The sequence below is a fragment of the Anomalospiza imberbis genome, chromosome 1, assembly GCF_031753505.1.
Source record: "Anomalospiza imberbis isolate Cuckoo-Finch-1a 21T00152 chromosome 1, ASM3175350v1, whole genome shotgun sequence".
NCBI classification, from domain to species: domain Eukaryota; kingdom Metazoa; phylum Chordata; class Aves; order Passeriformes; family Viduidae; genus Anomalospiza; species Anomalospiza imberbis.
In genome coordinates this window covers 103,169,090-103,191,145 of record NC_089681.1, presented here as the reverse complement: position 1 = coordinate 103,191,145, position 22,056 = coordinate 103,169,090, and the positions used below count along the sequence as shown (strand labels likewise).

The 22,056-nt window shown below is 42.3% G+C and overlaps 1 protein-coding gene across 39 annotated transcripts in view; it reads left to right on the top strand.

Annotated features, from left to right (window-relative positions):
* The first annotated feature begins 18,062 nt into the window (after positions 1-18,062).
* The window catches only part of CLASP2 (cytoplasmic linker associated protein 2), a 142,727-nt gene continuing 138,733 nt past the window's right edge, over positions 18,063-22,056 (top strand). For 27 of the 39 annotated variants that reach the window (XM_068202833.1, XM_068202796.1, XM_068202713.1 and 24 more), the window contains exon 1: positions 18,063-18,530. In XM_068202833.1, the coding sequence (XP_068058934.1) occupies positions 18,336-18,530 (195 nt within the window). In that variant the 5' untranslated portion in view covers positions 18,063-18,335. The remainder of the gene's footprint in view (positions 18,531-22,056) is intronic. The other 12 variants (XM_068202978.1, XM_068202950.1, XM_068202777.1 and 9 more) reach the window with 5 other exon arrangements.

Here is a 22,056-nt window from a genome sequence, read left to right as displayed (position 1 = left end):
AGACATACTTTTGAGCACACTTGTGTGGGCCGATCCTCCGTATATCCACATCTGCGCATATTGCTGCTGTCACTGCGCACATGGAATCTATTCTGTGAAAGCACCTTGCAGTCAGGAGAAGGAATTTGCCACTCTGCTCTGGGCAGAACAGAATCATTCTGCTGGAAGGTTCTAGGAGATGACAACATGGGCTAAGGCCTAATTTTAGGTTTAAGGGGGATGGCGAGCATGTAAGAAGGAAAGCAAGGATGTTATTTAAAAGCTGTCAATTCAAGATTTCTCCTTCTAATGTGAGAATTGAATGAATTGTTCCCCAGGAGCATAGTCCAGGAAGCACACCTGTGGTCCTTGTTCTCTGGAAACAACACACTCCAGTGCTAAACACTCTGAGACCTTACAAAAAATTGGAAGATCAAACAAAGAATGGAAGACTCTGAGCTCAGTGTTGTTCCATGGTCCATACAGGGAGGAGTTTATGACTTTTCCCATTTTAAGACATCTCCTTAACATACATATTGATGGCTTTACAAAGAGCCACCTCTAATAACTTCTGAAAGCTGTGAAGATCCTCATGTCCTGCTGTTAAACCTGTCCATAATATGAGGTTTTTATCTTACACATGCCAAATATAATGAATAGGAACAAAGTTCCTCTGTTAAATAATGTAACAAATGCCAGTACAGGCAGCTCTTTTGAAAAGTTTGGTTTGACCACAAAAATCTGGGGATAAAGAAATGGCAACAGGATTTGCTGACCACACTGCCAGAGGATTCCTCCTAAAAATCCTTGCTTTGCAATGATCAAAGGAGAAATTATAGACAGACTCGTACTAGTGCAATCTGCAAAAAAATAAGATGCAAAAAATGTTGTTTAGTCTTCTATTTCATTGCTCTCCTGACTGTATAAAAAAGTATGTGGTACAAGCAGGCAACAAAACACAGCATTAGTAGTGTGATTTTGAACAAAAAATGGAAGGAAAGAATGAGTTGATGAAGGAAATTTTTACAATACTTGATCTTTTTCTATTTTTTTTTCCATCAGGGGAGATAACTGTGGCTCACATTGTTTCTCATTGTTGTAGGACATCCGCAGGACCTCCCATTGTCTGACTCAGACATTAAAGAGGAGAGTTTGAGAGACACTGGATGAGCCAGTTTGTGGTATGACACCGCACTTCAGTCAACACCTTTGTAAAAGTTACATAAATTAGGGCAGATTTCAGTGTACCATATATGATTCATCCTGGGATAAAGTAGCTGGACAGGGTTTCACTAATGCTAGTATGTAAACCTTACACTAAGGAATATATAATGCAAATTATATTTTAGAAGCTCATGAGTTTATCGCTAATACTTACTTCATGGATTCCCTCTGCAGGTCCAGAAAGTTCTTGGTGTCACAAACACAAACTGAAATTTTTGTAATGAGTTCCTTAAGTGGTATTTCCTTCTGTAGAATCCAACATTCAGCTGATTTGTACATGCAATTTTCATTCAGGCTGATGTATAAACTACAGTGTTGCATTCCTTTCAAACGGGTGTGTTGGTAGGCCTAGGTACTTAGCACTGTCTCTTCTCCTCTCAGATACAGAGGTGGTGACATACACAAATAAGATAATTCAAGGAATATGAGATAGATTACTCCTACTTCCAATATTCTGTTTAAATGAATGCTGAATTACTATCCACTCTCTTGCAAGCATTGACAGGCTTATCAGCAGTCATTTTCACAATCAGCTGGCATAACCTCCAACCTACTTAGCTAGGAATTCGACTATGACTAGGCAGAAGTGATATTAAATTGCCCTTAGAAGCACTCTAGTATAGCAAGTGAATTTCACAAAGTTATAATCAAAGGCTAACCACTTCTCTATGGGTACAATCCTTCATGGTTCTGTAACTCTGATAACACCAGATGTGCATGTGTCTGTCCACTTTCAGGCTTCTGGTCTTGTGTATCCTTTCTGTACTTCTGTGTCTACATGCACTTATAGCATCTGCTTCCTCCACTTTTCACAGGCTTCAAAGAATGTACTTTGGATTGGTTAGCTGGATGTGAGGTATCATAGCAGGTCAATTCATTTTCCCGTGGTGTGTTTTGTTCCACCTCATGCATGTCACTTTTTCCATTTTGATCTTACCAGTATTACCTGCTTGGCATGGTAATACTTTTATCAGTGCCTGTTTGCAGGGATGAAGCAGCTAAAGAATTTTTGCTCTACCATGCAGATGACTCAATATGACTTTTCATTCAATACACATAGTGTTTATATGCTAATTCTTTAAATGTTAGATTTTATTGGCCAGAAATCTATGCAGTGATTCAATGGTAGCTCTCTCCTTCTGTAAAAAAATCATATATAAGATCTAAATACATGCACATCAAAGTAAATGCCAAAAAAAACAGCTCAGTAAGAGATGAGAAATTTTACTTGAGATGTATTATTTGTGAAGAGCAAAGGTAAAAATTAAAGATGAAAACTTAAGGCTCACCAGCATTTTTTTCAGGAGTGCTATTGTTGTACCCAGTCATCTCCACTCTTGGGTTGTGACGGTTTGCTGACACCATATTTCATCACTGACAAACAAAAAGGTTGCTTCAGCTCATTTCCTTTCCTGTGCCCTCCCTTGCTCACATGGAACAATAAACCATATTTAAGAATGGCATATTAAGATGATTATATGCATGGAAATGTAGGAATTAAGAATGGCAACTCTATAGGAAATGGAAAAGGGAATACTGTAAAAAATGGAGGACTGTAGGCAATTCTTGGAAGCTGAGCTGATGACACAATACTTGCGAAAAAGCAGCAAGCTTAGGGTGTCCTGAGTAGGGTGAGTGTAAAATTTTTAGGGCTTTTGGATGTTCAATGAGGGACATAAGGAGCATGGTTTTACTTGCCAAAATACCTAATAAATAAGCATAGATGCATGCAAGGGTCTTTGCAAAGATTAAGAGCACTTTGTTAAGTTAGACAACAATTGAAGCAATTATATATTAATAGACCTATCATAAATATACCAGAGAAGTTATTTTCCAGAAGATAAGCAAATGCTAGAACCAGCTAGAGAGCCAGGGATTTCTTTTGCAGTAGAATTTATTACCATATTGTGGACATTAGCTGTCCCTGACATTCCTCTTCTAGTTTTCTTCACATTCTACCTGTGCTAGAAGAGATCTTCCATTAAAAAAAAAAAAAAAATTGCAAGACTGGTAATATTTGCTAAAGATCTTTCCATGTTTGAGCTGTCTGGGGTGTGGCCAGAATGTTCCTCAGTACCTGTCATGCAGAGAGCTGAGAAGTCCTATGGGAAACACAGCAATTATGTTACAAGTTAGGACAACTCTTAGGGTAGCTGGAATTTTTCCAGGAACCAAAGTGGCCTGTGGGAACTTTGGAATGGAGATAAATAGCTATTCTTTCCATTTCCTTTCTGCTCTATACTACACCTGAAGGGAACTAAGCTGTCTGACACTGCCTCACTTTTGCAGTGTTCTCAATATTACTGTGCTGCAGAGGAAGAACATAAGTGCATGAAATAGTGCACAAACAAAAAAAAAAACTAAATTCTGTCTGAAGCACCATATAACTGTAAAGAGCTAACAGATGAAAATAGGTGGAAATGTACAAAAATATCACTTATTTAATGTGCAATGCAGAGACTCCTGAGGCAGCCCCAGCAGAAGTATTTCTCAGAGCAAAAGCCTCTAGAAGCACTGCTGCAAGCCAGTTAGCTCTGCATCACAGCACAGAGGCAGCTGCAACACCTTTGCCACTGTACAACACACAATGTTGTCACCATCAAAGGGAAGAATGCACTTTTCTTTTCTCCTTCTAACTTAAAAACTCACTTTTAGGAAGGAATGAAAAAAGTTTTAAAAATAATTACCATGGGAGTCATGTTTCTACTATTACCCTCAGCTTTGCCTAAATAAATTAGGGGATACTGATAAAAATGATAGGGAGCTCATTTTCTTCTAGCCACAAGATAATGCTAAAAGTAATAATATTCATGCCATGGTTTTGACTTATTTCCCGAGAGGAGTAGTGTATCTCTTGAATCTACTACCAGCTGCAAATGCCATGCTGATAAAATTAATCTCTCAGAGTGAAAAGATTACACTGTACAAAGCTGCTATGTAATTTAATATTGGATTTTCTCCTTGTTGCAGGATTAGCTCTCTTTGTATGATTACTGACACATAAAATAAAGAACAGTGACCAGAACACTTCTAAAATTAAGTCAGATTTTATCATATAATGGACGTTTATCAGAGTGGGAGAAAAACAGAGTTCATAAAACCAACAGCTAGTTAGTGGCTATGGAAAGAAAGTAAATCTGCAATTAAACTATACTGGTGGTACATTAAATAGGAGTGAGTAATGGTAGCTGAACTTAGTTAATTACAGCTGGAAATATTTAAAATAGCTGGAACAGATTTATACTGAAACTATATGATGTGCTTTGGCTTGATTGCTCTCAGAAGGCCTGTTGCTGTACAGCCCTTCAGGCAAAACACCTGCTGAGATCTATATGCGTATAAGGAGAGATTACAGACACATTTTAAAGCTGATAAAGATTGGATTCAATCAACAATTATATAGCTATTGCCCTGTTCTGTGAAATATAATTTGAATTATCTTTCCTCTTTGCAGAAAAATATTGTTTGGATTAGCCATTCACATGGGCTACTGGACACAGTTATGGCTCAGGGAAACTTTTTGTGATAATTGTGTTCTTGGCTTTTCATGTAATGGCCATGTCTCAGCATGGAAGGTAGAGTATATTTAAAACTAAGATTTCTGACAGAAGTTTTTTGATCTCAGTGTATTTCCATACTAGACTGTACGCTGCCTGAGGCCAGAACCCCTGACTGTACATCATCAATTATTTATACACACCCTGAAGCAGAGAGGGCAACCTCAGCAAGGCAGCAGAGGATGCTCCCCACAGGTTCACCATTGTGTGCGAGGGGGAGGTCTGGGCCCTTCTGCAAGGACAGCGACAGGGCCACACCACAGCCTGCACCACCAGCACCCACCTTCACCTGCCACGTGTTTCTCCAGTATCCTTGCAGCACAGGTGGGCTATTCAGCTGTCCTGTTTGCTAGGCTGACTACACAGCGAGAAGGCACAGGAGAGCAGGTCACCATCCAGCTCCAGAAGGTCCAAGTGCTTGGTGACTGTTGGAGCCAGAGTCTGCCCCGCACCTACAGTGATCAGCACAAAGCAGTGTTGGTAGTAGACAAACACAGCCACAGCAGCTATACATGTTTTCACTTTGGCTTTTACCTGCAGCTGCACACCTTCCTCCAGCAATGCCAGCTGAACACCAGACCCTGGGATGCCAAGCCCTGCCTAGCAAGACTCTCTGAAGCTGACTGTGACAGGCTCTGGCTACAACTTATGCTAATGAGAACAGGAAAAGCATTTTGTATTGAATAACACCCCTTGAATAAAGCTCCTGGCCTGGCCAGGAATATGGTCACATAACCATACAAATACTGTTCTTCCTGCAACACTGCCTTGAAGGCAGCTTTTGGTCTGCACAAACATGCATCTTGAAACACATCAGGTTGCACAAATGTGCACTCAAAAATGCTTTCAAAGCCAAACGGTCTGATTTCTCTTTCTGATACAAGCATATACATAGCATATCCCTTTGTATGGACATCCCTGGAAGCACATAGCAGTCAGCAGCGTGAACATGGATAGAGTAACCTCAAATAGAGTATAAACATAGCCAGCATATCTGCTTCATTCCCTAGGCTCAAGTTAGCACTTCTTGAAGCAGCATCAAGATATCTATTACATTGCATCAAAGAAGGAGAATGTTGCTGGTCTAATCTGACCCTGTGAAACCCAGAGAGCACAGTCATCATGGAACATCCAGGATCCCAGGGAAAAGAAAGTAGTGCTACGAAATGTGAGAAATTTCTAAAGTTTTCTAGAAGTCTTTTCAGTTAGCAAAATCTGATTGATTAAAGTGTTTGCTTGAAGAAGTAAGGTGGATAATTGGAAAGCACTTTAACCATATGCTTCAAAAAATAAGGTTGGGAAAAGAAAACATTTTCTGTTTAAGTCTGCCTCATTTTTTTTCCAAATATACATATAACTGGATGCTAGTTTTGAAAATGTCAGCATTCCTCAGGATTGCTTTCATAAATATGAGGAATTGTAGGCATTGCCAAGATGTGCTTCATTCCTATTTTTGGGCATACTTCAGAAGTTCATACTTGAGCAACTCACTGCATTCAAGGGATGTTGTGCTTAGGTAAGAACTGACATCAAGCCTCATCATAACAGGATTTTCTGGATTTCTGAATCTCAATGAAAGTCTGCAGCTAAAGTTTTGAAACTAGTCCTTAGACTTCCTACAGTTCTACAGCAAAGCCACAGAGATGAATAAAAGTGAACTGTGGGTGGAAAATCAGATTTTATGTTGAAATTTTAGACGTTGTCATTCAGGTCCATCTCAAATCCACAGTTTGGATGGACTGGTTCTACTGCTCTTACTCCTCCTTTGCCATGTAGCTTTGTGACAGAAATGGGATAGAAGATCTACATCCAAATGTTTAAAGCATTTAAGGCAAAAGAACACTGCCATTTTCATACACATAAAGAAACGTGTATTTTACACTTCAGAAAACAAGAGAGTATATACAGAGCTAAGAAACTAGTCTATTTTAATTGCAAGCAAGAAGTCAGAGACCACAAAAATGCCATTAAATCCACAGTATGAGGATCCTTGAGTGTATTCCCGCAGCAGAGGCCTGACTGAGTGCCTGTGCTGGAAGCCAGCACTGGTGTGGTATAGCTGCACAAGCTTGGATGACTTGGCTGTGAAAAGCTGATGGGTGAGAAGGAGCTGTGAGAACCCCCTTTGGAGGCCTCTGTGCTTCACTTGGAAGCACTGCTTAAGCTCCATCTGTTGCCCTCAGCAGAGGTACATGGTGTGCCCACGTCAGACACCTGTCTTGACCTGGAACCTGCTTTGTGACCAGTGTGGCAGCCCCCAGCTGCTGGCTGACCCTGGCACTGCCAGGGGACAGCTCTGCTCACCTTGCTCCAGCACAGGGCTCAGTGGGACCCCTACTTCAACTTGCCCAGCTGGTGGCTTTCCTTCCCTTACAAAGCAGCCTGCTCTGGCTGCAGTCCTTGCTGCAGTGATCCCTGTGCCATTCACAGGACTGGACATGAACCTGCAAGAGAATCCATCTGCCTGATACCAAGATCCTTGAATAAAAGTTACATTGTAAAGACCTAAGAACAAAGAACATTGTTTTATTAAAAAAAAAAAAAAACCACAAGCTACTAAACTGGTCACTAAATTGATATTATTTTAGCAGAGTCTGCAGAGTCTTTTCCTTCCAAAAGGATCAGGCTGTAGATTGTCATTTAAACTAGTTTAAAACAAGCCAAAATGTTTAATGTAAGCAGGTATCTAAACTGAACAAACTAAAAGTCTGGTTATAGATGACTTTTTTAACTAGTCACCCTCACTTCTATACATTCTTGATTTGCTATGAGTGTCTGGTATGACAACTATTAGAGTCAACACAGGGGATGGTTCAGACATCTACTGCAAAGATAGGTGTGTACCATGCTGGGGGTGGTAGGGCTTTCCCTCTGCTGTCACATGCGTGCCCACTTATGCACAGGGTGTATGTTCTGGAAAATCCATAGCACAGGGTACGTTTGTGTGCAGAAACACTCGTAGGCAGAAATTTTGATTTCAATAGGAATTTACTTCTAAATAGGCTAGTTATTGTCTTTAAATGCTGGCAATGAATACAAGAATGTCTCTGCGGTGACTCATGCAATATTGAAAAAAAAAAGGGAATTCATAATTGAAACATCACAGACATCATCACTACTCAGTCAAACGCAGATTAAAAAGATTCCACTGTTGCTGCCAAAAATTTGCATGATATTACTTGGGATTTTATATTTTAAAAAAGCTATAGTGCTTCCTATATTGTGACATATTTTTATTGATTCATCTTTAGTGAAATAGTCCCCGAGACCTATGCAGTGTGGATAGCTGAGTTCTCTCAGTGGAAAAATAGAGCCTCTAAAATGGGAACAAAACCCCTATTCATAATCTGACTCTAAGAAATTTTGTCTCTTCAAAGTGCCTGTGTTTTTAATCTGTACATTCACTTCTCTAACCATTTCCCTTCTAGAATGTAGAAATGGTAAAGTACTTAATTTTTAAATAAAATATCAATAAACTGACACCTAAGCATTGGCTTATGGAAGTTCTAACTGCAACTTAATGGATTAGGGCAAATGAATATCAAATTCCTTATATGAGTTTGTAGAAAGGTATCTGCTAACAGCAAGTAATTTAAAATCATAGCATCATTTAGGATGGAAAAGAATTTTAAGATTATCAAGTCCAATCATTAACCCAGCACTGTCAAATTCACTACTAAAATTAGTGACTATAGGATTTATTTGGAAGTAAACTGAAAATCTACATAGGTTCAATAAATGCCAAAGAAAATTTTGGAGGCTGTTCTGAATAATTATTTAATTATTTTTAATTAAATTTGTGCATATAAGTTTATATAACAATTTCTATTTTATGTTCTAACAATTATATTACATTTTAACAATTACACTACATTTTAATTTTAAGAAAATTTTCTATGACTTTAAGTAATTATTCCTTATTTCCACATGCTTTCTTTAAGAGATCCCACCCCTACACATCACATCAGTACCTCATCCTCTTTCTGCAAATAAACAAAAAAACCCCCAAAATAACAAGCCCAATCCCCGATACTGGTCAGTCATAGGATCTGAATCCAGTCTTAGTTTTCAAAAATTGTGGTTTTGAGCTGCTTGGATTCATGGGGTTTTGTTACTTGGGTTCCAGTTAGATAACCTTTAGACGCGACTACTAAAAGCTGTATTTTCTTGACAGCGCGATCTATTTATTGATCATTAATACACCATGAATTCAACTGCTTGTAATTTAAACAGTCCAATTCAGAACCCACATACACAAAAGCAATCCTCCTGTCTTCCCCCTTAATCTGCCTCACTTTTCCCACTATTTTACTCAACTTACATTGCTATTATTTTCAGAGCTGCATTTATAGCTATTTATCTCATTCAAATATTCGTTCTAAAGTGTATAATTTTACATATAATATAATTTTATTTTTATAATTTTTTCTCCCACCTGGCTTGGGAGATTTGTACAGGCTATCACTTTAGCCGTAGGAAAACAGGGAGAATTGGTGCACTCTGTGCATCCTTAGCAGCAGCCCTCACAGGGCCGTGTGTCGGCCGCTGCAGACACCAAAAAGCTGAGACTCGGCATCTCTCACAGCAGACACCGAAAAGCTGAGACTCGGCATCTCTCACAGCAGACACCAAAAAGCTGAGACTCGGCATCTCTCACAGCAGACACCAAAAAGCTGAGACTCGGCATCTCTCACAGCAGACACCAAAAAGCTGTGACTCGGCATCTCTCACAGCAGACACCAAAAAGCTGAGACTCAGCATCTCTCACAGCAGACACCAAGAGCCGGCTGCAGCGGCCCCAGCGCGGTGTGCGAGGGGTTTGCAGGGTTTGTGACTGCTGCTTTAGCCCGTCACACTGCAGAATGGGTGACAGTTCTGAGCTGAAAATGAATTTAATAAAAACACACCCTTGTACACAGATCCATAATAGTGGGTATTTGGTCAAAGCTGCTGATGGCCGTAGTAAGTACAGTCTGTTTTAGACAGCAGGTTCGGCAGCACCAGATACAAGAGACCCTAAACTATTCAACTATTCTAGAGAAGGACAGTCATTTACTCTTTTCAGGGGAAAAAAAAATCATGACAATTTTTTCCCCTAGAATACAGATAAATACTTATTTCATTTACAGAAATTCCCCCCCAAAATAAAAAAATTGATATTTGCATTCATACAAACCAGTAGGTTTCAATGTGAGAAGGGCGAACAGCTAAGCAAAAAAAACCCAGAAGATCTGCAACAAATGCAAGCTTGGCTTCTTTCTTTTGCTGCACAGCGTTATCAGTAACAGATAGGGTAGGTAAAGTTCCAACCTCATGCCTTCGGTCGGGAATTCCTGGCCGGGAATCTCCTCAGAGGAGAGTCCACCACGAGAGGGAGCTCTCAATCAGCCAGACAACTTCAGCAAACTCCAGAGGAAAAACACGCCAGAATCAGGCAACAGCCAAAAAAATTCTGTCAGCCTAATCCCAACATGCAAATGCGTACAATTCTTTATGGAAAATAAGTAATTTTAAACTATATGTATGTAAATGAGTCTGTATGTGTTAATCCACATATATGTTTAGAAAATGTTCTCCCTGTTACAGGAAGAACCATGCCATTTCTTACCTGGGAAAACCTTCCTTGCAAGGATCAATACTGCTGATGTAGGAGTTCCATGAGTAGTAAATTCCTGCTGAGTCTGTCCTATTTATAGAAGGACTTGCATTACAGAAACAAAACCAAGGCCAACTAGAGACCAACAAATCAAATATACGTGTTTTTCTCTTCCCCTTCTCATTCCCATGCAGTGAGAAGTGGGTTGCTTTGTGTAAATGGGGGCAGAGTCTGGCACTGCACTAGTGTTACTACGATGAGTATTGCTGTTCTGCCTGGTTTGGAGAGTTGTTTCCATGTAAAGAGAAAGATTCCATTCTGCCTGTTTTTTCATATTCTTCAGTGCATTCACTGTCTTGCAATCTTCCTGCAGATAATGAAAATGCCACGATTTGTTTTGCAAGAACAGAGGTTTTGCCATTCCAAGGCCAAAATGCACCCAGCTACATGTCCCTTGATACTGCTCTGCAGTACACTGTGTGCTCACCAACTTTTACTTTTCAGGTTAAATGACACAAGTAGTTTGGATCCTTTTCTGGTTCTTTCATGCTGCTGTTACAAAGATGTAGCATTACAATACAAAGGTCATTGCATCTATATTGAAATAGTTCTCACAGGTATTTTAACTATTAGTGTAATTTATTAAGTTTAAAAATTCAGAAAATTTTATATCAATGGACAATTGCATTCCAGATTTTTTCCAACATGACATGAAATCATTATACAGCAATTAAGGTCTTACACAGACTACTGGCATACTATATTCCTCCATAGAAATTTAAAGATAGAAAATCCTAATTGATAAAAGTCTAGCAAATAACCTGCTGCACAAAACAGAAACAAACCTTTGCTTGGCAAACCAGTCAAATTCTTCTATCAGATTCTTCTATTCAAAATCTTCTAAAGACAAGTATTTCTGTTGCTGTGCAAAAAGGGCATAAAGGATGCTAAGTTATGCACCAGTGCTTTGAATAACTATATAAGGCATAGTAGACTAACATAATGAAAGAGAAGTTGTCACTTACATGTTAACTCTGACACTATTTTTTTATTACCTGTAGTTTTAATTTGTTCTTCTTTCTCTGTATCACATGATTCAAGAAAATTAGCTAATGTCGGAGTCCAGAACATCATTTTGGCTGCTCTGGATGCCTTGAGACCCTGGAAGGGGGCTCAGGGACCTTGGCAGCAAATCAAAAACACCTGTGGCTTTGATTTTAGCCCATGGGAGAGGCTGCCAACCTTATATGAGGAATTACAAGCCAAAAGGGCTGGAGTAGTGTAATAAGGGAATTGACACAGGATGAAAAAGTAGAATTTTGGGGTTTTTTAGAATGTAATTCAGGGATACAATATGGAGGAATCTGGGCGTGCCCTAGCCTTTCTTTCCTTCTTCCTGTCCTCCATGCCTCTGTGTGATAGTGACACTTTTCTATTGATCTAGGATAGGGACACACTGTCCCACATAGATTTTAGGTATTGGTATGGGAACTGTAAACATGGCACACATAATTTTGAGTATATAATGTGGGAGACACCCGGGGCTCGGGGCAGACTGCCATGGCTTCTGTACTAGCTGGACCTCGGTGGGTCAGAAAGAAAATATTTTAGATAAGAAGAAATAAACAACCTTGAAAACTCAGCTTCACGCCTTTCAGACGTCTTCTTTGGCTGCCAGGCTAGGGAAAAAGGACTTTCACAATGTTAGGGTCTTGCCAACCCGACCCCGACAAGCAAATTACTCATAAAATATTTATCATGGTGAAGTATCTAATTGCAGTGTCTACATGTTAAAACATATTTGACAATAAGGAACAAATTAATGCCTTGGAGTAATCCAGTAATCAGGCATCAGACTGATCTCCCCTCATACCCCATTTTTGTGATCAAATTAACTTTTTATGTACAGGAAAAATACCATACTACTAGTTTCAACTCCTGACTGTTTTATAAATAAGCATATGAAAGCAATCTCTATTAAATATGTCATTTTAAGAACGTTCATGGCACAAGCCTAAATGTAGCTGAGTTCACCACGTACATTTTTAATACAGTCACATCTGATTTCATCTTTTAAGACTTGTGAGAAAAAAAAAAAAGGGCAAATCTTCAACTAGCTTGGTACATATATTGCAATATCATCATCAGAACATTCCTTCATTAATTATTTATCTATATTTAAAAGATATTTATTACTTCATTATTCTGATACTGTTAATCTCAAAGGGAGGAATTCAAATAATACTTTAAAGTTATCAACAGTGATAAATTCAGCTTGAAAGGATACATATCATCCTTTTGCAATGAATGACAGAAAGGATGCAAAATAAATACCTATGCAACATAGATAACAAAGTCTGCCACATTTCTGCTTAAAATAGCACAGTCTTTTACCTCTTGACAATATTAAGAAGACTCTCAGTGTACTGATCTCCAACTTATAAAAACATAAAAGCCCACGGTTCTTCCAGAAGACATTAAAAGGTGGTACATGACTGAAGGACACTACATCCAAGACGCAATCTTAACATTTGATTCAAGTCACCCAGGGTTGAACATGTTGTAGAAGTGCTGACCCAGCTCCTGGGGAATCCAACAGGAAGGACGACTTTCTCATAGATTTCTTCAGTGTCCATCTAGACTACATCAAGTGTAATTTACAGGAATTTTCTGAGTGACTCATGTTTAAATTCACTCTATTTTTATTATTATGGCCCATGTTCGCTATTTGTGATGAAGAGAACTTTTTATCAGAGGCTTTTTAGGGGATTTTTATGGTTCTTTCAGCAATGGGATCATATCCTCTGTGTGGGAAGGGTTTCTCAGAAGGGGAAGTCAATCTGTGGAAGTAGCTTTTCTGCAGCAGTGACTGACAGGCCTGCTACAGGAGATCGATAACCAGGTTGCATGAGTTCTGAGCCTCTTAAGGCTTACTGCTAGCAAAGGAAGGAGGGTAGAGCAGAGCCTAAAGCATGCTACATGCTTTCTTATCAGCCAAAGGAACAAAGAACATGACATCCTCCCTCCCCAGCCCACTAGTACAATTCTCGCCTTTCTCAGAACAGGATAATACGTGCGAGAATTGTGCAGCACTCTCAGACGGGCTGGGGGCGTAGAAACAGGTTTGGTGTGCAATTCAGGTTGGAAATGCGCCTCACTGGATTAGTGTCATTTACCTCGGCTCCTGCTGTAATTGCTGTGGTTGCTAGCAAGTCACATTGAGAAGACTGAAGGAAATTTTGATTTTGCATTCAATTACGGGGCTTAATGGCTCTACAAAATATTATGCATTGTATGAATACACAAGAGTAGTGGATTTATGATCACATGCTTGCATATCAAAAAGAAGATTGCATTCCAAAGGAAACAATCTCCTTAACTGAGAATAAGAAGCTTTAAAAGATCTTTGGCTTGAATGAAAATGCCTTCTTTTTGGAGCCCAGCCCACATCCCTAGGTATAAAGTCCACTAGGACTCTGTGAGAATATCTACAACGAAACCATGTCTTTTGCCCAATCTGAGGGACTACTCTGGATTCAGTGTTGGAGTGCTACTCCTGCCTTGCTAAAAAAGGAAATTAACATCCAGAAATTCTATTTGCCAAATCCAATAGCTATTTGTTTGCAGAGAAAAATGTCAACCAACATTTATTATACCACCAAAGAAAAAAAAAAAAGAAAGAAAAAACCCAAACAACCCCCCCCACACACACACATTCCTCTCAATGCTAGCTTTTAAATCAAATTGCCTTAGTCTTAGCAAAACACCTCAGGAATAAAAAGGCTACCCATTTTCTGCTGTTATATCAATAACAGTACATCAAAACTGTATGTATAATCAATACTGTATAAAGGCACTAGTCATGGCAGGTAGTCACAGGATCACAGGATGAAATACAGTGATTTTTTCCTCTGATTTTAATCCTCTTATTTTACAGCAAGGTAATTATTTTCTGCTGTGGTTTTTAAGAAAACACTTATTACGTGAAATGGAAAAAAAGGAAAGGCTGCATAGCCCAGCATGACTTTCTGCCCTTAGCATAGCTTTGCAATGCCGTCTTTGAGTTGACAAAATAGTTTTGATATTTCAAGTGCGTGTCTTATTATACTTTACCCTTCCCCTCAGTTTCAATGCGAGTCAACGGCAACTGGATTACCTAATCAGTGTATTTTTTTGAATTGAGAGAATTTCAAAAACGTAGTGCCATGAGCTTAACCCCCTCTTTTTGCTTAGGATTTTCTTTCTTCAGACATTGAGCTTAACTTGGACTGCAATGAAAAGTGAATTTTATATCACTTGGGTTTTTTTTTTTTTCAGATAGTTTGGACAAGGACAGAAATTGTTTACAGTTGTTAATACTCCAAGAGTCCAGTACTGTCTACTTAGTTCTTTTCTATATAGCCAGTATTATTAGGTCAACAATTACTTTTAAAACTTTCATAGAAAGATATTTGCTTTTTAAACGTACAACAGCAGTGAATCAGATTCTAGTGCACTGATAAAAAATACTGCAATCAAGTTTCTCTGAAATTTATTCTTTCACTTCCAGAAGCTTCCTGGGTCCCATTTTCCTAGAAAAGCAACCTGTAATTCCATATCTTCATAAGTGGCAGTGTACACACAAGACAAGAACTATTCAGCTCCATCAAAAATTCTATTTTTTTTTAATAAGTGCACAGGGAAATCCATTGTGAAAACATGATGAGCAGTTCATAATTTTCTTGTAAATTATGATAATAAGCTCATAATAAATTCATACATTTCTGCTTTAAAGGCATCTTTAACCTTTTTAACCATATTCATTATTGTAATGCCTAGGGATTGATGAAACATGGGATCCTCAATTTGCTGCATCTCACCAAAATCAACAAAAGGCTGCTTGTCATCTTGCCTCCTGCCACACCTGTGGATGGAGAGTCTTTTTTTTTTCCTAGATCAATGGGACAGAAGGAAAGTGGAGAATTCCTGAGAAAGGGATTTGTGAGAATCAGACAAGTAGGAACACTGTAGCACCAATTTAGTTTGGTTTACACTGCTGTGAAGCAGCAATTTGCAGGTGTGGTTCCTCAGTGTAAATCCAGCAGCCAAATGAAGGGAGTATCTCGCTTTCCTGCAGATTCACTTTCCCCCAGTGTAAGGACTAACAAGGCAAGCGAGACAGCCAGACGCTGCTGTCTTGAAACTAAGCTGAGCTTTCACAACACAAAGGCTCTCCTGCCCATCTATCTTCTAGCTCTCTGCTTCCACTTTACCTGCTCCAACTCTGGTACTTGCTTAACCCCAGAGTGAGAAAACGTAGGAATCTGAATCAGCAAAAAGCTAGTTATGTGATTTTAAAAAAGGAAGAAAAACAAATAAAAATATTATCTTTCTGAACTGTTTAAGTGAAGATAAATAAAAAACAGCTCTGGTGTAAGGAAGGGAAGATTTGTATACACGACAGCAGGGAAGAAAAGGGCTGCCTGTATCAGCAGTGGCCTCCAGTTTAGCATAAGGTGAACCCTCCCAATATCAGAGGGGCAGGAGGCCAGTGTCACTGTCCACTGCCACTGATGGAGGTTGTTAAGCTTCCCATCTTCTGAGTCCCTTGCTTCTGCCTGTAGGACTTGTGAGCCAGCCCAGCTCTGTCATTTAGCCCATTAAATCAACCCAAGTGGTCCGTGTGCAGGGTCTGGGCATGGGGGACAAGACGGGGGCCAAGTGGAGCAGCTAGGGTGGGAGAAGGGGAAGAGTGACCTCCTGTGCTTTTCTTTCCCTGCATGTGAAAGCCATAATCATACTTCAGAAGCCTCAGAGGACAATGTAGAGGGATGGAGAGGACACGACTGCCTCTCCCACCATCAAGGGGACTTGGACCAGTTTAAACTGGCCCTGAAACAACACCTAAAGTCACAGCCCCTCACTTAAGGGTCTCTGTTTTAAATCAAGTGGATTCCTGGCAGTCTGCATGTGGGTAAACCATGCTGGGGCTTTACTTGGGAAATTGCCATCCATGAACTTCTATGTGCAGTTCTGAGATCTCAGCACAAGAAAGACAAGGAGCTACTGGAGAAATCCAGCAGAGGGCCACAAAGATGATTAGGGGTCTGGAGCATCTCTCTTAAGAGGAGTGACTGCAGGAGCTGGGCTTGTTTAGTCTAGAGAAGAGAAGACTGAACAAGGATCTCATTAATGCAGATAAATATCTCTAAGGCAGGTTCCAAGAGAATGGTGCTGGACTCTTTTTCGGTGGTGCCCAGCAACAGGAGGAGGAGCAAGGGCCATAAATTAAAACAATGGCCATAAAATAAACACAAGAAGTTTCACCTCAGCATGAAGAAGAACTTGTTTATGCTGAAGGTGGTGGAGCCCTGTACCAGGCTGCCCAGGGAATTCATGGAGTCTCCCTCTCTGGAAACATTCAAAACCCATCTGGACGCATGCCTGTGTTACCCGCTTTAGGTGATCCTGCCTTGGCATGGGGTTGGACTAGATGATCTCCAGAGGTCCCATTCAACCCTAACTGCGTTTCACTAATTCTGTGTAAGTAACAGCGCAGAAAGTCCGATCGGTTGTGCTGGATTTATGGAATAGCACTGAGCACCCAGGCTTGCGCAACTCTGAATTTAATAATCCGTGTCTCTCTGGAGTGCTGTCGCACTCCGGATAAGGAACCCGATTTTGCGAACAGCAACTCTGCAGAGCCAAACACACCGGGAGTACGGGGATGGCTCTACGGTGATCTCCCCAGCTTACACCTGGGCACTGAGCAAGGCGAGAGGGGTTACAGGGCATCGCTGGGCAAAGCTCGGAAGGGGGAGGGAGGAAGGGAGAGCACCCAAGCATCCCAGCACCTGTCATACCTCCTCCCCCGTTCTTCCAGCAGTTTCTCCTTCTCCCCAAGGGCGCCGGACCGGCACCGCGGCGATCAGCGGGGTGGAGGGCGCATGCGCCTCCCACTGCCGCCGGACACGACCCGCAGGGGTCCCAGGGGAGCGCCCGGCGGGAGCGCGCACTGCCCGTCCTCTGCCTGCCTGCCCTCCCGTACATCCATCCATCCATCCATCCGTCCGTCCGTCCGTCCATCCATCCATCCATCCGTCCGTCCGTCCATCCATCCATCCATCCGTCCGTCCCTCCATCTGTCCGTCCCGCCGCAGCGCAGGGCGGGAGGCGGGCGCGCGCTCTCCCGGGGGAAGCGGGAGCCGCGGCGGGAGGCGGGGCCGCGCGGGCCACGCCCGGTGTGTCCGCCTGGCGCCGGCCGGGGCGGCAGCGGCGGGAGGCGCAACTTCCACGGGACGGAGGCGGCGCTGCCGCCGCAGAGCCCGGCGGGGGAAGGCGCGGCGAAGCGTGAGCGGCTCTCTGGGGGACTCTGCCGGCCCGGCTCACGGTGGAGGGGAGCGGGCGGCGCTGAGACCCGCCGGGACGAAAGTTTGGGAGCCGCCCCGGGCGCGAGCAGGAGAGGCCGGAGGCCGCGGCGTCAGGAGCATGAGAGATCCGCTGCGGCCTCGCCGGTGCCTGTGAGAGGCGGCCCGCAGATCTCTCCTCGGGCGGGAGGAGAGAAGGCAAATCGAACGAGGGCGGCAGAACCTTCCCGGGGCACCCCCCGAGCCCGTGGCCGGGGTGCTGCGAGCCCCTCCAGCCGCAGCTCCTGTTCTCGAGCTCTATTTCCCGTTCCCCGACGGGGGAAGAGGAGGGGCGGCGGCGGGGAGCCTTGTCGGGATCCCTCGGGACGGCGCGGAGGCGGCTGGAAAGCCCTGAGCAGGAGTAAGCGGCTCCCACCGCAGCGCCGCGTTTCCTTCCCGCCGGGGGCTTCCCCCTGCGGGGGTGTGAGTGCGCATGGGGGCGGCGGGCGCGGAGCCGGGGCGGGGAGCGCCGGGAGCGGCTCCATGAGGACGGCAGGCCTGTCCGCGCCCCCGCCGCCCGCCCTGCCCTGCCCGCGCTTCCGACCCTGAGGCCCTCGGCTCGCCTACGAAGAAACTTTTCCGCAGCGTCCGAAGATGGAGCCTGCCGGCATGGATTATTTCTGCGAGCAGGTACAGCAGAAGGACGTGGGCCGCAGGATGCAGGTCGGCCAAGAGCTGCTGGAGTACCTGGGAGACCCAGCGAGGTCCCCCGATCTGGAGCAGGACCAGCAGCGCCTTGACAAAGTGATCGACGAATTAACAGCGTGGGTCAACTCCAGTAATTTTAAGGTAAGGCTGCTCGGCGGGGCTCGGTACGGGAAGACCATGATTCATCATGGTAGGGAGGTAGGGAGCCCCAGGTTACTTTTTTTAACCAGGTAAGAGCAGAAGTAAAACTATATTTGTGCCAGTTTTATCCCTCCCCGCACAAAGGGAAATTCCGAAATTTTGGAAGGGTGGTTAATGTTTTATTATTTCTCTCCGTCTGTCCTTAAAGAAGCAGTAATAGGGGTTTTGGTTTTGCCTTTGTCGTTGGCTGGGTGGTGTTTTGGTTTGGTTTTGGTTTAGATTTGAGGGGTTTTTTACGGCATAATGTTAAGCCCCCTCACCCCTCCCCCGCAACTATATTACACACTCGGATTGTGTTTCTTGCTCATAAACAAGAGAGCTGATGATGCTTTTTCTTATTTTTTTCTCGCTACCACTCCCATTCCATGGTCTCTGTACTTGGGTGTAATGTTTCATGGGGTTGCCATCGTTTTCTGCAGGCCTTAAAGAGTGCTTCTCCACCGGGTTTGTATCACGCTCTGTGTATTTTAGACGATTTAAGGAATAATTGGCTTCTTGGGGTTCCCACCGTAAGTTTAAAGTTGTTTATATCGTCTTTAGGTGACTTTCCGTACCTGGGAAGTTATACAGTATCCTCACGGCGGCCCGATGATGACTCACGTTTCGCTTTTTCCTGTGTGCGTGTGTCTTTTAGATGGAGCCACGGGAAAAGAGCGGTCGCTCCCTCACACAGCGTTAACACTTGCGAGTTGTTCTGACGTCGATCAGCCGATAAGGCGATTGACAGCGCAGTTTTAGTGCCAAGGACAATCGTGTTCGCATTGGCGATTTAAAAAAATTTATTTATTTATTTTGAATTTTCCCCTCCCCGCGGTGCGTGTGCGCGGCGGGCCCGCGCTGCCGCCGCCGGGAGGCGCTGCCGGGCCGCGCTGCGCGCCCGGGGCTCCCGGCCGGGCCAGCTCCGCCCTGCCCTCCTGACGTGATCGGCTCGCACTTTGGACCTTTAAACTCGCTGCAGTGAGCTTGTTCTCGCTTTTTTTTTTTAGTATTTTTTGAGACACAGGAGGAGAGCGCAGAGTAACCTGGAAGGGCAGTACGTTCCTGAAATGGATATATTTTTTTCCCGCCCTCCATTGACTCTAATCCGCCAGCGTTTGCGTGTAGCAACTTTGAGGTCTGAAAATAATAGAGGCTTAACTCCGTTTGCGCATAGGATTTATTTATTTTGGAAGCATCTTTGTCAGTAAAGGTCGGGTTAGCTTGAGGAAGTAGCGTGTGCTGGACAAATAGAGTTTATTTGCCTTTAAAGTCATCTGTGAGCAGCTGTTGGTGATAAAATTGATTAGTGCAAAACCTAGACAGGTCTTTAAAAATACTCTTTTTCATTATGAGGGCTAGCTACTTATTTAATAGGGTAATGTACAAGTTTCCTTCTGCACTTGTAAAATAACAGAATTAGGCATTAAGACTGGAAATTCAAGTTTCAGGGGTTTTTTTCATAGTGCAAGACATTTTGTTTGCTTTTGATGTAAGGTGACAGAACTCCTGAGTGCTTTGAACTGTAGGATGAATGAGAACTATGCAGTGCTCCACAAGCATCAGTTACAAAAGTGAGATTCCCCTAGTCCAGCCTCTCTGCTTAAAGCAGGTTAATCTAGAGCAGGTTGCACAGAATCGTATCTGGGTGGGTTTTGAGTATCTCCAGAGGGGACTCCACAACCTCTCTGGGCAGCTTGTTCAAGTCCTCTGTCACCCTCAAAGTAGAGGAGATTTTTCCCTCAACTCAGATGGAACTTTTGTGTTTCAGTTTGAGCCTGTTGCCCTTATTACATGGCTAAGTACCACTGAAAAGAGTGATGCAGAGTAAGAGTATTACAAATTCTATGAATTTTCAAGATAGCTTGCAAAATCATTAAAGTATTTTTACATCTTCTCTATGTCCACTTATTGGTGGCTCTTTATTGTGTTTCAAAGCACATCACATATGTTAGAGCATGGTGTTAATCACAGGTTTGATCCCTGTAGGGCCCATCACTTCAGAGCTGGGCTTGATGATTCTTGTGAGTCCCTTCCAGCTCGGAAGATTCTGTGATTATATTAATGGCAACAGCACAAGATGTAGGGTGTTTTGCTCACAATCAGTACCAGCGTTCCTGGCTGTGGTAGTGGCTGCCAGTATGTGCTGCTTCAAAATGAAGATTAATATTCTAGAAAAATGGCGTGTGTTTTACTTGGGTATTTTGTCTCATGCCAGCATAGATGTTACACATTTAAATGTTGCATTCTCTTTTGTTATTACACTCACTCCATGAACAATAGAAAGTAATGAATGCCACAGACTTATGTGTCTTCTCAAAAAAACCTAGTGATTTTTGATTTCTGTATTATTTAACATGTTGTTGGTCACCCTTTACTGAGAAATGGATACATACAGCACTTAAACAATTCTGCTTATCATCTTTCTTTTGTATCTTGCTAAAGGTCTTGCAGGTCTCCAGAGTCCTAAAGTAATGAATCCCTCCCAGCTGACATGACTGGTGATATCACAAGCAGTGATAATGGCTGGAGACTCAGAACTGCTGAGCTAGATGAATTGGAGATACAAGTGGGGAATGCTGGAGAGCATTATTTCTGCTCGTGGTGATGAGTATGGATAATAAGGGGATAACTGATGTGACTTGCCCTGAACATGTCATATTTTTTATTCCCACTGAAAGCTCAGTTCTTGCATGCAGTTTACTCTGCTGACTATATTGAAAGAGGAGATGCATGATCTGAGAGCTCTGGTCTCAACTCTTAAGCTGTGCCTATGAAGAGAAAACTTCCTATGATATGCCACTCTAGAAAGTTTTTGGTGCATGTAAACAGAAGGTAGAGACTCTGGAGGAGTAATAGGAGGGTTGGCTTGGCAGACTTGATAATGAGTGGGGGAAAAGAGAATAACCATTCAGTAAACAAGCTGGACTCAATCAATGTAAAAGCCTTTTCCTAAACCATTCTATATCTAAATGTGGGCTGGTTATCAGCAAGGTTGAATTAACTCATCTCCAAAAGGTTTTGGCCACATAAAACAGACAGTGCTTTTGCTGTTCTGAAGTTTGCAGCTCTTTATAGTTATTTAATAAACAACCTGGCAATTCCAAACTGAGAGAGCAGATAGGAAAACTTCTGAGTTCATCTAGCTCATTGAAGTGGAAAACACAATTACTAGCTTGACTTACTGGTAAAACAAAAAGGTGGGATTAAGAATGTGTTGACTCATCTGCAGGTGGTTCAGAGTTGTAGTGAAAGTTGGTTGCAGAACACAGGGAATGACCTAGAGAGAGATGAGTCAGTGTTGAATTACGAGGACTTCAGTTACGATGTCTATGCAGTGATGGCTTATAAAGACTCTCAAAAGCTTTGCAACGCCAGGGAGTACACAGAAGATGTGCATAATTTAAACTTCTATTTTGTATCTCGCTAGAATGAAAGAATTCTTCACTGAACTGAAAATTGTTTGCTTGGTGATCTGGTTTATTTTGTA